Consider the following 15,861-nt stretch of genomic DNA (forward strand, 5'->3'; position numbering starts at 1 on the left):
AAGGCAGTACTTCACCCGGCGCAGGTTGTGTTCTTTTTGGAGGTTTGGAAGAAAACATTTTTCCTGAATTTAGTGCTTTTTCTTGGAAACCCTAAACTTCTAATTTTGGGATGCTTGTCTGAAAGAGCAGGTTCAGATCTTGCGACTCTCTTTGTTTTCTTCTTGTTTCGAAAGTTGGAGAAATTTTTTCGTTTTCTTGCTTTGTTTTATGGGTTTCTCCTGGGTAGTACTACATGCAGGGCAACTAGATTTCAGTTTTGTGGGGTGCTAATTGCATAAATCCCTTCACTCACCGGATTAATCGTTTCCCTTTGCAGACCAGTTTGAAGGACAGTGGTGCTGGTTCTTGCCATCTGGGTGGTGCTCCATTTGCTAAGGTGAGGTCTCCTCTGCCTGCTTCTTGGATCTCGTCAGTGTATATCTCTCATCACTCCCTGATTTTTACTCATGATTTCAAAATCCACTGCAAGTACTCCTTTCTACATATAATCACCTGAATTTTAACTCATGGAAGCACCGCTAGGCACAAACTGTCAGATAAAAACTATAGCTAACCACCACAACAACACTAGTACTAGAAGTCTAGAAGTATAAATTGTATGGTATGCTGTGGAACTGTGCACATGGTGTGTAAATGCTGTGATACTCTGTTGGCTACTGAACGTGCAGACTTTATGGCCGAGGGCATGGCAATGGCCCGCGCTGGATCATTGGTTTCAAAGCTTGATTCCAAGATATGCTATCATAGGGATGCAGCCCTTGAGTACATGGAAATCAAGGCTGTGGTTGGAGAAGTCATAGAAGAAAAGGAGATGCTCCAGCAGGATTATCATGGTCTGTAATCTCTTTCATATGGTTCTCTATTTCCAAATTGGTTGCTTATAGGACCCTGATAACTCTTGTGATCATTGGCATGTGTCACGACACGTTTTTGGCAAGCTTCATCGTTGTCGTGCATTTATTTCAGTCTTGGACCATTTAGTGCTAAAATATCAGCTTTGATGTGAAAATGTCATGGTAACCGGGGACATTTTGGCAGCACTGAAAGGTGAACTTGAGGCGGCAAAGAAAACAATTGTGGAAGTAAACAAGGAGCTTGCAGCAGGAAACGAGGAGACCTCTCTCAGTAAGAAGGAGCTGGAGCTTGTAAAGAAGAAGCTTCAAGACTGGGAAGCTAAGCAAAATCTATCTGAGCAACAGAATTGCTCTGCTTCTGAGCATGTCCAGCCTAGTAATAGTAAGGTAATCACACCAACGTATAGTACCAACCCTTGCTTGAAAACAAAATGTGTTGGTTTCGCAGTGTTATCTGTTCATTATTTTTTTCTAATTTGTTATCTGTTCATCATATTGCCATGCAACTTAACACCTTCAGGAGTTATATATCTTTTGTTGTAGTCTATATATATGCAAAAACAAAATATCTTCAGTCTATGTAACTTGGTAGGTTCCTTTCTGTTTACTGTTTGTCCTTGATAAACCATGTCTTCTTTATAAAAGTTTTGGTACGAAGCAGGGGCAGAAAAGATCAATGAGGCACCAGGAAGTGCCATCTCAAGGACCTCTGAGAATTGATGCTGACAAACCTGACCTGGCAGAAGAGCGTCCTGGGAGCATGCTGGTAAACAACCCCATTGTTGGCCAAACCTCAGTTGTTCCACCAAGCACAGATGATGACATGGTGGCCCTGCGTGAACATCTGATCAAGGTTTGCTCAGAGCCATGGAATATTTCTCCAGATATATGTAGATAGATATTGCATAGTTCATAGATATGGTAGCCGATGTGACATGCAAATCATTGTTCCAGCAATTCCTTGAAATCGACAAATACGGCGGGCGGATCATCGGGATAAAGGAAATGGGCAAACTGAATGTGAAGGCATTTGAGATTGCTTGCGCTGAGAAGTTCCGTACCACAAAAGCCGCTGATGCGTCAAGTAAGCTGTACTCACTGTGGCAGCAGCGGATCACTGACGTAAGCTGGAATCCCTTCCACACGGTCACGGTCGAGGGCAATCATCAGGTATGTCAATTGACAGTTGTGGAAAGCTTCTTGGCATCTGACTAGTTGTGTTTAACCAATTATCGACATTAAAAGATCATGTGCTGCTGCATTATCAGGAGGTTCTGAATGTCAATGATGATAAGCTGCAAGAACTGAAGAAGGAATGGGGAGAAGGCCCCTACAAAGCTGTCATCGATGCGCTGATGGAGATGAAAGAGTACAACTGCCTAGGCGACAGGAGCACCGTCTATGAGCTATGGAACTACAGGGCGGACCGGAAAGCCACCCTAACGGAGTGTACTGAGTACATGGCCGATCGTGTGCAGCAACTCACAGTGGTCAAGCGCAGGAGGAGTCGCAGGTACATACATGTAGCTGTTTTTCTTTTCTTTTCATTTTGGCGATGATAGCATCTGAATGGCAGCTGCATGCATACATTACTGTGCTTCTAGTTCAACCATACCCATATGCTTGTGTTTAATCACCTGTGAGGCATTTACTTGGTCTTTAATCATCTGAGAGCCTTTCATTTTCCCTAGATTCTATTCTTTTGCTTATCATTATATTTGTGAATCTTGCGGCATCAGAACATCAGCCTATATGGCACATGAATCTTTGATACCCACCGTAGAAATCTCAAGGTAAATCTTTGTGTGATGCAGACAGGCAGAATAAGGCCTGACCTGGTGATCCATGAAACATCAGATCATTGAAACAAAGAACAATTCCACACTGAGTTCTTGGTGTGCCCTGTCATGATTTTCTTTTCTTTTTGTGTGATGCAGGCAGGCAAAAATAAGGCCTGACCATGAAACATCAGATCCTTCCTGAAACAGTTTTCTGTAACAGCAATGAAAGCTTGCTTTGTCTAAACAAAAGTTTCCTTCAAACAAGAAGCTAGGGTCAAAGTCGATACGCTTTCTAAGCAAACACGCATCTGTGCTACTGAAATTACCAAAGCAGCTTACTTGTACTGATTGTTGAGCTCATTGGTTCCCTTTGTATTATCATGCAGGACGATATGATGGCTCCTGCAAGATGCACTAGCAAGGAACAGAGGCTGCTGACCCCCCTTAGTAGTAGCTAAGCAGTAAAACTGTTGTGTGTGTGCTTTGGATAATTATTAATCTGGCTGTGGCAAGAGAGGGGAAACTATGAGAGCAAGCCCTTTTGACGTTGTTGGACCAAGTTGTAGCTTATGGCTATCTGTACTGTTCTACTTTATGCTCACCTCTATCTAAAACAATGCTACTCTGATATTTGAAATTCCTGCACCCGGATTTCAAAAGCAGAGCAGGTGTGCTTGTATGTTTAGGCTATCAACTCTTAAGTCTTGCTGAAGTAGTGAAGTGCATGCATCAACATGGTTGTCATTATCATGTTTCAAGTCCGTTGGGTATCTAGTAGCAGCATAATTTTCTACAAGCACTTTTGAATAAATTTTGAAAATTGCAGACATGAAAAACATGGTTCTCTATGGCTCCTTGAGATTGCATATATCTTACTCGAGGAGCAGTAAGTAATCATACGAAGATGGACAGGCGTTTGGGAATCGGATTCGTATAGATGTTTTGTAATCATGATCGACATCTGTTTTTAACAAAGAAATCAGAAGAAAAAGTAAGCAATTGGATGAAAAGAACAAATGAAAAGAGAACACGAGGACTATGAGTCAGTTTTGTTTACATTCGGTCCTTGAGATTCATTGCGGTTCTCATGATTCCTGGTCTCTTTTCTTTTTTCATTTTTTATCATTTATACGACGGCAAACCATGTAGATTGGCGTTTGTTTATCTTTATTATTAACTCCGAAAGAAGTATAGTTTCCACCCTCAAATCCACTTTTATGTTTCCATAACCCCCCAAAGTCAATTTTGGTTTGATTTAGACCCTCAAAATGTCAATACCAGTTTAATCTAACCCTGAGCGGTTTAGTGTCACAAATCAAGAGTGGTTTTGCATCTGGTTGCGTGATTTGTCGCTGACTTGATGTGCTTATGTGGCAGCAGGTCGCTGAAAACAAGTGGTCGGCTATTCTTCTCCGTACCGCAGAGGAGGAAATTGGAAGGGCCGCAGCGCCACCGACCGCCGTCCACACCTACTGCAACTGCGTCGCCGTCGTCGGCCACCGTCTGTGTCGCTGGACGGCGCGGCGCCTTGGCATGGGATAGAGGAAGCGCGCGGTCTCTCGTATTCCGCGGCTAGTGCTACACCGCCGTCGCACGTCGCGGATCCGTCCCTGTCAGAATCACGTTTGCAATGTGCTTGTAGTGATTGTCTTGATAGAAACAGAGCATAACGTTTTTGGCCGAATTTCATTGCTGAAGCGTGCGTGCTAACTCTGAAGTTAGATGCATTTGGACTGAATTCTGACTGCAGTTTTAGTAGTGCAGTATAAGTACTCTGAATGTTGACCGCATACTGAATTTTTTACTTTAGTTTTAGTACTGCAGTATCATTAGTCTGAACTTGGACTGAATTCAGAGTAGTTTCAGTAGTGCATTTGCAATTGACTGCATTTGACTACAAGTCTTGTACTACTACTGACGTGGGCTTGAATTGCATCTCATTCACAAATAACCTCATGCCCGTCTCCAGTCAACTACCTACGCCATGGAAGCTTCAGCCTCGATGCGAGATTCTTCAGTTGCATCTTCTCTGTGTTCAGACGATCCACCATCATGCCATGTTCCCCTACAGTCCACACCCTGAAATTGCATTGCAATCGGCGAACAATAGAATTTCTCTATAAAAATAGGCTCATACAAGATCAGCAAGAACACGCCTTTGATTTCCCTAGTACCTGCGCGCTGGATTCAGCACGCTTCAAGAAATCTCGTACTGCTTCTCTAGCTCGTACTGCAACGGACCCTCATGATATGGCACCGTGTAACACCCCAGGAAGCGAGAGAGGGAGAGAGGATCCAGATCGAGCGAGGGAAGGGAGAGTGACTTGGAAAGGAAGGAGGAATGGATTGAAGAGGAAGGGTTCAGAAGAGAGTGTCAATACACGCATAACACCCACGGCCACAGGCGGCCTCTTTTAACACCATCCACGCACGTCACTTGGCTGGCCAGCTGGCTGGGCCCACCAGCCAACTCTTAGAGCACACCAACCACAGGTTAGGTGTGACATTCCTCCCTCCTTAAGACGCGTCTTCTTCTTCTTCCTCAGTGTCGTGATCGTCCTCTGCCTCCGCCCAAAGTGGTGCGGACAGAAAACGGTGGCGGAGCACGTCGTGATCTTCCCACATCGTCGGCGCGGAGTCGCCGGTGCCCCACTGCACCTTGAGCTGCACCACCGGTGCATCGCCGTGCTTCATCATGCGCCTGTCCAGGATGCGCGTGGGCGTGAGGTTGTCGACGGAGAGGTCCGGCACCTTGGGCAGCTCGCCGTACACCTGTGTGAAGTCGGGGATGAAGGGCTTCAGCTGCGACACGTGAAAGACAGGGTGGACTTGGCTTTTTGGCGGCAGGTCGAGCTTGTACGTGAGCGTCCCAATCTTCTCGATGATCTTGTAGGGGCCAAAGTACTTGAAGGCGATCTTGGCGCATGGGCGATTGACCACCGAGCGTTGAGCATACAGTTGAAGCTTGAGTAGCACGTGTTCGCCCGTCTGGAAGTGACGCTCGGTTCGGTTGCGATCGACATTCTTCTTGAACCGGCGCTGGGCGCGTTCCAGCTGAGTGCGGATGTGAGCGGTGTGCGCCGCCCAGTCCATCTCCTCATCGGCCGGCGCCGACTCCGCCCAGGATGCCATTGCGCCTAGGTTTGCTTTCGTGCCGTAGAGGGCCTTGAAGGGAGTGCCTTTAAGTGACGCATGGAATGTTGAATTGTACCAGAACTCTGCCATTGGCAGCCATCGGCGCCATTTGTGCGGCGAGTCGTGAACTGTGCAACGGAGGTACATCTCCATGCACTGGTTCACCCGCTCGCTCTGGCCGTCGGTCTGGGGGTGATAGGCTGTCGAGTAGAGCAGCTTGGTGCCGGCGCCCACGAGCAGCTCGCGCCATAGGTGGCTTGTGAAGATCTTGTCGCGGTCGGAGATGATGGACGCTGGAATGCCGTGCAGCTTCACCACATTCTCCCAGAATGCGTGCGCCACCTGCTGGGCGTTGAAGGGATGGCAGAGAGGAACAAAATGGGCGAATTTGGTGAAGTGGTCGACAACCACCATGATCGTGTCGTACCCCTCTGAGCGTGGCAAGCCTTCCACAAAGTCCATGGTCAGGTCCTCCCATGGCGCGGTTGGGATGGGCAGCGGGGCCAAGAGACCCGCCGGCTTGACGTGCTCGTGTTTGGCCTGCTGGCACACCGTGCACTCCTGCACGAAATCGGCGACGTCATGCTTGAGCCCCCGCCAGTCGAAGTGCTTGCGCACGCGCTGTTAGGTGGCGGTGGAGCCAGAGTGACCACCCACCACACTGCAATGCAGCGCGTCGATGAGCTTGGTGTGCAAGGCCGAATTAGCCCCGATCCAGAGGCGACCCTGGCGCCTGATGATGCCGCGATAGAGCTCGTAGCCTTAATCGTCCGGGCTGTGGATCGCCAGCTGCTGTAGCCGTTCCTGGGCGTCAGCGTCGGTGACGTAGGAGTTGGCCACCTCCTACACCCAGGCTGACTGGCACGTGGAGAGCGCGGCCAACTCGAACTGCTTTCCCATGGGCGAGAGCGCGTCGGTGACACCGTTGTCCAGCCCTCTTTTGTACTGGAAGCGAAATTGCAGCCCCACCAGCTTCGCCATGGCCTTGCGCTGGAGCTCTCTCTCTGGGTGTTGTTCTCCGAGGTTACAGAGAGACTTGTGATCTGTGATGATGTCGAAGGGGCCGCGCTGCAAGTACTGGCGCCACTTGTCGACGGCCATCATCACGGCGAGAAATTCCTTCTCATAGGTAGAGAGCTTCTGGTTGCGCACACACAGAGCCTTGCTGAAGTACGCCACGGGGTGCCCTCCTGCGCGAGCACCGCGCCCACGCCCGTGTCGCAGGCGTCCATCTCGATCGTGAACGACCGCGCGAAGTCCGGCAGCGCCAGGATAGGTGTGGTGACCATCGCCTACTTGAGCGTCTCGAACGCTGCTTGCGTCTGCTCGGTCCAGGAGAACCCTTTCTTGGTCAGCAGCTGTGTGAGCGTCTTCACGATGATACCGTAGTGCAGCACGAACTTTCTGTAGTAGCCCGTGAGACCGAGAAATCCGCGCAGCTCCGTGGCGTTCGTCGGTGTCGGCCACTGCTCCATGGCCTGCGTCTTCTCCTTGTCCGTGGCCACGCCTGATGACCCACAAGTGTAGGGGATCTATCGTAGTCCTTTCGATAAGTAAGAGTGTCGAACCCAACGAGGAGCAGAAGGAAATGATAAGCGGCTTTCAGTAAGGTTTTCTCTGCAAGCACTGAAATTGTAGGTGATAGATAGTTTTGTGATAAGATAAATAGTAACGAGTAACAAGTAAACAAAGTAAATAAAGTGCAGCAAGGTGGCCTAATCCTTTATGTAGCAAAGGATAAGCCTGGACAATTTCTAATAATGAGGAAGGAGCTCCCGAGGACACATGGGAATTATCGTCAAGCTAGTTTTCATCACGCTCATATGATTCGCGTTCGGTACTTTGATAATTTGATATGTGGGTGGACTAGTGCTTGGGTACTGCCCTTACTTGGAAAAGCATCCCACTTATGATTAGCCCCTATTGCAAGCATCCGCAACTACAGAAGAAGTATTAAGGTAAACCTAACCACAACATTAAACATATGGATCCAAATCAGCCCCCTAACGAAGCAACGAATAAACTAGGGTTTAAGCTTCTGTCACTCTAGCAACCCATCATCTACTTATTACTTACCTATGCCTTCCTCTAGGCCCAAATAATGGTGAAGTGTCATGTAGTCGCCGTTCACATAACACCACTAGAGGAAAAGACAACATACATCTCATCAAAATATCGAACGAATGCCAAATTCACATGACTACTAATAGCAAGACTTCACCCATGTCCTCAGGAAGAAACATAACTACTCACAAAGCATATCCATGTTCATAATCAGAGGGGTAATAATATGCATAAAGGATCTGAACATATGATCTTCCACCAAGTAAACCAATTAGCATCAACTACAAGGAGTAATCAACACTACTAGCAACCCACAGGTACCAATTTGTGGTTTTGATACAAGACTGGATACAAGAGATGAGCTAGGGTTTTGAGATGAGATGGTGTTGGTGAACATGTTGATGGAGATTGACCCCCTCCTGATGAGAGGATCGTTGGTGATGACATTGGTGATGATTTCTCCCTCCCGGAGGGAAGTGTCCCCGGCAGAACAGCTCCACCAGAGCCCTAGATTGATTCCGCCAAGGTTCCGCCTCGTGGCGGCGGAGTTTCATCCCGTAAGCTTGCCCACGATTTTTTCCAGGGTAAAAGCCCTTATATAGCAGAAGATGGACACCGGAGGGCCACCAGGGGGCCCAGGAGACAGTGGGCGCACCCAGTAGGAGGGGGCGCGCCCCCCACCCTCCTGGACAGGGTGTGGCCCCCTGGTGTACTTCTTCCGTTCAATAATTCTTAATAAATCCAAAAATATGTTTCGTGGAGTTTCAGGACTTTTGGAGCAGTGCAGAATAGGTTTCCAATGTTTGCTGCTTTTCCAGCCAGAATTCCAGCTGCCGGCATTCCCCCTCTTCATGTTAAACCTTGTAAAATAAGAGATAATAGCCATAAGTATTGAGATATAATGTGTAATAACAGCCCATAATGCAATAAATATTGATATAAAAGCATGATGCAAAATGGACGTATCAACTCCCCCAAGCTTAGACCTCGCTTGTCCTCAAGCGGAAGCCGAAAACGAAAAATATGTCCACATGTTTAGAGATATAGGTGTCGATAAAAATAAAATACGGACATGAGGGCATCATGATCATTCTTATAACAGCAACATATATATTTTCTATCATATGATTTCTTATGCTCAAGTAACAATAAATTCACAATGTCAAGTATGGTTCAAAGACTTCATTGAGAATTAACAAACTATAATGTCAGTCATTGAAGCAATTGCAATTTATCATAACATCAGAAAGAGTCAACAATAAAGCTTTTCGGCAAGTTCACATACTCAACTATCTTGTAGTCTTCTACAATTGCTAACACTCACGCAATAATTGTGGTTATGGAGTTTCAGCCGGACACTGAGAAAGATAGGGGCTTATTGTGTTACCTCCCAACATATTCACCTTTAGGTGATGTCAACAATAATAGCCCATGCTAACTTACATCCAATTGGATATATATATATCACGATCTTTCAAACACAAAGAGCTTGCCAAAGGATAAAACAAAAAAGGGAAAGGTGAGGATCACCTTGACTCAAGCATAAAATAAAAACATAAAGTAAAAGATAGGCCCTTCGTAGAGGGAAGCAGAGGTTGTCATGCGCTTTTAGAGTTGGATACACAAAATCTTAATGCGAAAGAACGTCACTTTATATTGCCCCTTGTATGTGGACCTTTATTATGCAGTCTGTCGCTTTTATTACTTCCACAACAAGATCTTACAAAGCTTATTTTCTCTCCACTAATAAGTCATGCATATTTAGAGAGCAATTTTTATTGCTTGCGCCGATGACAACTTACTTGAAGGATCTTACTCAATCCATAGGTAGGTATGGTGAACTCTCATGGCAAAAAATGGGTTTAAGTGTATTTGGAAGCACAAGTAGTATCTCTACTTAGTGCAAGGAATTTGGCTAGCATGAGGGGTAAAGGCAAGCTCAACATGTTTGGAAGGTCAATAACAATATACTTTAACTGATATGTGAGAAAACATAAACCATTACATTGTCTTCCTTGTCCAACGTCAACTCTTTTAGCATGTCATACTTAATGAGTGCTCCCAATCATAAAAGGTCCCCAAGATAATATATTTATATGTGAACCTCTCTTTCCTTATTACTTCCTATTAATTGCAACGATGACCAAAACTACGTTTATCAACTCTCAACAATTTTTATGCCTCATACTGTCTATATGTTAAGTCATCACTAACCATACGATCAATATGAACTCTTTAATTCTTTCTACTTTCTCCAGATCATAGCAACATAGCAAAGCCCTTGACTCAACACTAATCTTTATTATAGATAGCTCACGAACTCGATTACAAAAAGAGATCACAAAGCAAAACTCAAAATTACTTGATATCAAAACTTTAATCTACTAGATCAAGATACTACTAAAAGGATCAAACTAAATAAAACGGTAAAGATAGGAGTGTGATGGTGATACGATACCGGGGCACCTCCCCCAAGCTTGGCAGTTGCCAAGGGGAGTGCCCATACCCAAGTGATTATGTCCTCGGAGGTGGTGAAGTAGGACTTGTCGATGATGTAGGCTTGTCGTCCGTCTTCCAAGGCATAGGCTCACCATCATAGAAGGATGATCGAGTCTCCGGGATCCTTAAATCTGCAGCCAAACTCATCCTCTTGAATCTATATTCATACTCACAGTTCTGGTTTTGCAGGTCATAGATCTGGGCTTGGAGATGCTCGATTTTGTCTTGAAGCTTGATGATGGTATCCCCAATGACTTTGGCATCTAGCTTGTGGTTGTTGGAGAACTCCGTGATCATCATCTGGTTGGTGTTGAGTCCACGCTCCACCATCCCTTGGCACTTGAAAACTTGCTGCTCCACGGTTTCGAGCTTTGTCTCCATGCTTCCGATACGCCTCGGTCCCTCCACGTCGTGGATGTGCAGCACCCCCTCACGCATCTCAATGGTTTGAGGGTGTTGCAGCTGTTGGGGATCATCGCGGAAATTTAAAATTTTCTACGCATCACCAAGATCAATCTATGGAGTCATCTAGCAACGAGTGAGAGAGGAGTGCATCTACGTACTGTTGTAGATCGCGAGCGGAAGCGTTCAAGAGAACGGGGTTGATGGAGTCGTACTCGTCGTGATCCAAATCACCGAATATCCTAGAGCCGAACGGACGGCACCTCCGCGTTCAACACACGTATGGAGCGGAGACGTATCACGTGCCTTGATCCAGCAAGGAGGAGGGAGAGGTTGAGGAAGAGAGCTCCAGTAGCAGCACGACGACGTGGTGGTGGTGGAGAGGCAGTACTCTGGCAGGGCTTCGCCAAGCTCTTAACGGAGGAGGAGAGGTGTTGGGGAGGGAAGGGGCTGTGCCTTTGATGTGGTGTGCAGCCCTCCCCTCGCCCCTCTATTTATAGGGGAAGGGGGCCGGCCCCCTCTAGATGAGATCTAGAGGGGGGCGGCGGCCAAGGGGAGGGGGCTTGCCCCCCAAGCAAGGGGGGCGCCCTCTCTAGGGTTCCCCCCAACCCTAGGCGCATGGGCCCAAGGGGGGATGCGCCCAGCCCTCCAGGGGCTGGTTCCCTGCCCACTACGACCCATGAGGCCCTCCGAGAGAGGTGGCCCCTATCGGTGGACCCCCGGAACCCCTCCGATGGCCCCGGTACAATACCGATAAGCCCCCGAACTTTTCCAGTGACCGTATGACAACTTCCCATATATAAATCTTCACCTCCGGACCATTCCGGAACTCCTTGTGACGTCCGAGATCTCATCCGGGACTCCTAACAACATTCGGTAATCACTTACAAGTCTTCCTAATAACCCTATCATCACCAAACCTTAAGTGTGTAGACCCTACGGGTTCGGGAATCATGCATACATGACTGAGACAGCTCTTCGGCCAATAACCAACAGCGGGATCTGGATACCCATGTTGGCTCCCACATGTTCCATGATGATCTCATCGGATGAACCACGATGTCAAGGATTCAAGCAATCCCATATACAATTCCCTTTGTCAATCGGTACATTACTTTCCCGAGATTTGATCGTCGGTATCTCAATACCTCGTTCAATCTCGTTACCGGCAAGTCACTTTACTCGTACCGTAATGCATGATCCCATGACCAACCACTTGGTCACATTGAGCTCATTATGATGATGCATTACCGAGTGGGGCCAGAGATACCTCCCCATCATACGGAGTGACAAATCCCAGTCTCGATCCGTGTCAACCCAACAGACACTTTCGGAGATACCTGTAGTATACCTTTATAGTCACCCAGTTACGTTTTGACGTTTGGTACACCCAAAGCACTCCTACGGTATCCGGGAGTTACACAATCTCATGGTCTAAGGAAATGATACTTGACATTAGAAAAGCTCTAGCAAACAAACTACACGATCTTGTGCTATGCTTAGGATTGGGTCTTGTCCATCACATCATTCTCCCAATGATGTGATCCCGTTATCAATGACATCCAATGTCCATGGTCAGGAAACAGTAACCATCCATTGATCAATGAGCTAGTCAACTAGAGGCTCACTAGGGACATGTTGTGGTCTACGTATTCACACATGTATTACGATTTCCGGATAACACAATTATAGCATGAACAATAGACAATTATCATGAACAAGGAAATATAATAATAACCATTTTATTATTGCCTCTAGGGCATATTTCCAACAGTCTCCCACTTGCACTAGAGTCAATAATCTAGTTACATTGTGATGAATCAAACACCCATAGAGTTCTGGTGTTGATCATGTTTTGCTCGCGGAAGATGTTTAGTCAACGGATCTACGACATTCAGATCTGTATGCACTTTGCAAATATCTATGTCTCCATCTTGAACATTTTCACGAATGGAGTTGAAGCGACGCTTGATGTGCCTGGTCTTCTTATGAAACCTGGGCTCCTTGGCAAGGGCAATGGCTCCAGTGTTGTCACAGAAGAGAGTCATCGGCCCCGACGCATTGGGAATAACTCCCAGGTCGGTAATGAACTCCTTCATCCAGATTGCTTCATGTGCTGCCTCCGAGGCTGCCATGTACTCTGCTTCACATGTAGATCCCGCCACGACGCTTTGCTTGCAACTGCACCAGCTTACTGTCCCACCTTTCAAAATATACACGTATCCGGTTTGTGACTTAGAGTCATCCAGATCTGTGTCGAAGCTAGCGTCAACGTAACCCTTTACGACGAGCTCTTCGTCACCTCCATAAACGAGAAACATATCCTTATTCCTTTTCAGGTACTTTAGGATATTCTTGACCGTTGTCCAGTGTTCCATGCCGGGATTACTTTGGTACCTTCCTACCAAACTTACGGCAAGATTTACATCAGGTCTGGTACACAACATGGCATACATAATAGACCCTATAGCCGAGGCATAGGGGATGACACTCATCTTTTCTCTATCTTCTGCCGTGGTCGGGCATTGAGCCAAGCTCAATTTCATACTTTGCAACACAGGCAAGAACCCCTTCTTGGACTGATCCATATTGAACTTCTTCAATATCTTATCAAGGTATGTGCTTTGTGAAAGACCTATGGGGCGTCTTGATCTATCTCTATAGATCTTGATGCCTAATATGTAAGCAGCTTCTCCAAGGTCCTTCATTGAAAAACACTTATTCAAGTAGGCCTTAATGTTGTCCAAAAGTTCTATATCATTTCCCATCAAAAGTATGTCATCTACATATAATATGAGAAATGCTACAGAGCTCCCACTCACTTTCTTGTAAGCGCAGGCTGATACATCTCCAACGTATCTATAATTTTTGATTGTTCCATGCTATTATATTACCCCTTTTGGATGTTTATGGGCTTTATTTTACACATTTATATCATTTTTTGGGACTAACCTACTAACCGGAGGCCCAGCCCATATTGCTATTTTTTTGCCTATTTCAGTATTTCGAAGAAAAGGAATATCAAACGGAGTCCAAACGGAATGAAACCTTAGGGAGCGTGATTTTTGGAACGAACGTGATCCAGAGGACTTGGAGTGCAAGTCAAGAAGCAGCCAAGGCGGCCACGAGATAGGAGGGCGCCCCCCCTATAAGGCGCGCCCCCTGTCTCGTGGGGCCCTCGGGCGGCCACCGATGTACTTCTTCCTCCTATATATACCTACGTACCCCGAAAACATCCAAGAGGCAGCCGAAACACAATTTCCACCACCGTAACCTTCTGTATCCGCGAGATCCCATCTTGGAGCCTTCGCCGGCGCTCTGCCAGAGGGGGAATCGACCACGGAGGGCTTCTACATCAACATTCTTGCCCCTTCGATGAGTTGTGAGTAGTTTACCACAGACCTACGGGTCCATAGTTATTAGCTAGATGGCTTCTTCTCTGTTTTTGGATCTCAATACAATGTTCTCCCCCTCTCTTGTGGAGATCTATTCAATGTAATCTCTTTTTGCGGTGTGTTTGTCGAGATCCGATGAATTGTGGGTTTATGATCAAGTTTATCTATGAATAATATTTGAATCTTCTTTGAATTCTTTTATGTATGATTGAGTTATCTTTGCAAGTCTCTTCAAATTATCGGTTTGGTTTGGCCTACTAGATTGATCTTTCTTGCCATGGGAGAAGTGCTTAGCTTTGGGTTCAATCTTGCGGTGTCCTTACCCAGTGACAGAAAGGGTTGCAAGGCACGTATTGTATTCTTGCCATCGAGGATAACAAGATGGGGTTTATATCATATTGCTTGAGTTTATCCCTCTACATCATGTCGTCTTGCTTAATGCGTTACTTTGTTCTTATGAACTTAATACTCTAGATGCAGGCAGGAGTCGGTCGATGTGTGGAGCAATAGTAGTAGATGCAGGCAGGAGTCGGTCTACTTGTTATGGACGTGATGCCTATATACATGATCATGCCTAAATAATCTCATAATTATTCGCTTTTCTATCAATTGCTCGACAGTAATTTGTTCACCCACCGTAATACTTATGCTATCTTGAGAGAAGCCTCTAGTGAAACCTATGGCCCCCGGGTCTATATTTTATCATATTTGCTTCCAATCTACTTTTATTTGCATCTATATTATAAAATACCACAAATATATTTATCTTATCTTACTATCTATATTAGATCTCACTTTCGCAAGTGGCCGTGAAGGGGTTGACAACCCCTTCATCGCGTTGGTTGCGAGTTCTCAGTTTGTTTGTGTAGGTGCGTGGGACTTTTAAGGAGCCTCCTACTGGATTGATACCTTGGTTCTCAAAAACTGAGGGAAATACTTACGCTACTATTGCTGGATCACCCTCTCCTCTTCGAGGAAAACCAACGCAAGCTCAAGACGTAGCAAGAAGGATTTATGGCGCCGTTGTCGGGGAGGTCTTCGCTCAAGTCAAGACATACCAAGTACCCATCACAAACCCATCTCCCTCGCATTTACATTATTTTCCATTTGCCTCCCATTTTCCTCTCCCCCACTTCACCCTTGCCGTTTTATTCGCCCTCTCTTTCCTAATCTCCTTCTCTCTTTTCGCTTGCCTTTTTCTGTTTGCTTGTGTGTTGGATTACTTGTTTCCATGGCGCAAGATAATACCAAATTGTGTGATTTCTCGAATACCAATAATAATGATTTCCTTAGTACTTCGATTGCTCCTCTTAATGATGTTGAGTCTTGTGAAATCAATGCTGCTTTGTTGAATCTTGTTATGAAAGATCAATTCGCCGGCCTTCCTAGTGAAGATGCCGCTACTCATCTAAACAACTTTGTTGATTTGTGTGATATGCAAAAGAAGAAAGATATGGATAACAATATTGTCAAATTGAAGTTATTTCCGTTTTCTCTTAGAGATCGTGCTAAAGTTTAGTTCCCGTCTTTGCCTAAAAATAGTATTGATTCTTGGAACAAGTGCAAAGATACTTTTATCTCTAAGTATTTTTCCCCCGCTAAGATTATCACTCTTAGGAACGATATTATGAATTTTAAACAACTTGATCATGAGCATGTTGCCCAATCTTGGGAAAGATTGAAATTGATGCTTCGTAATTGCCCTACTCATGGTTTGAATTTATGGATGA

At 45.9% G+C, this 15,861-nt stretch overlaps 1 protein-coding gene across 4 annotated transcripts in view; it reads left to right on the top strand.

Annotated features, from left to right (window-relative positions):
* LOC123046669 (protein INVOLVED IN DE NOVO 2) overlaps positions 1-3,394 on the top strand; it is a 4,711-nt gene extending 1,317 nt beyond the window's left edge. For 2 of the 4 annotated variants that reach the window (XM_044470070.1, XM_044470071.1), the window contains exons 2-8: positions 318-377; positions 670-834; positions 1,040-1,242; positions 1,514-1,708; positions 1,810-2,025; positions 2,124-2,368; positions 3,023-3,394. In XM_044470070.1, the coding sequence (XP_044326005.1) occupies positions 675-834; positions 1,040-1,242; positions 1,514-1,708; positions 1,810-2,025; positions 2,124-2,368; positions 3,023-3,032 (1,029 nt within the window). In that variant the 5' untranslated portion in view covers positions 318-377; positions 670-674 and the 3' untranslated portion in view covers positions 3,033-3,394. Of the gene's footprint in view, positions 1-107; positions 131-317; positions 378-669; positions 835-1,039; positions 1,243-1,513; positions 1,709-1,809; positions 2,026-2,123; positions 2,369-3,022 lie in introns of those variants that run through there. The other 2 variants (XM_044470072.1, XM_044470074.1) reach the window with 2 other exon arrangements.
* Positions 3,395-15,861: the final 12,467 nt, after the last annotated feature.

The sequence above is a fragment of the Triticum aestivum genome, chromosome 2B, assembly GCF_018294505.1.
Source record: "Triticum aestivum cultivar Chinese Spring chromosome 2B, IWGSC CS RefSeq v2.1, whole genome shotgun sequence".
NCBI classification, from domain to species: domain Eukaryota; kingdom Viridiplantae; phylum Streptophyta; class Magnoliopsida; order Poales; family Poaceae; genus Triticum; species Triticum aestivum.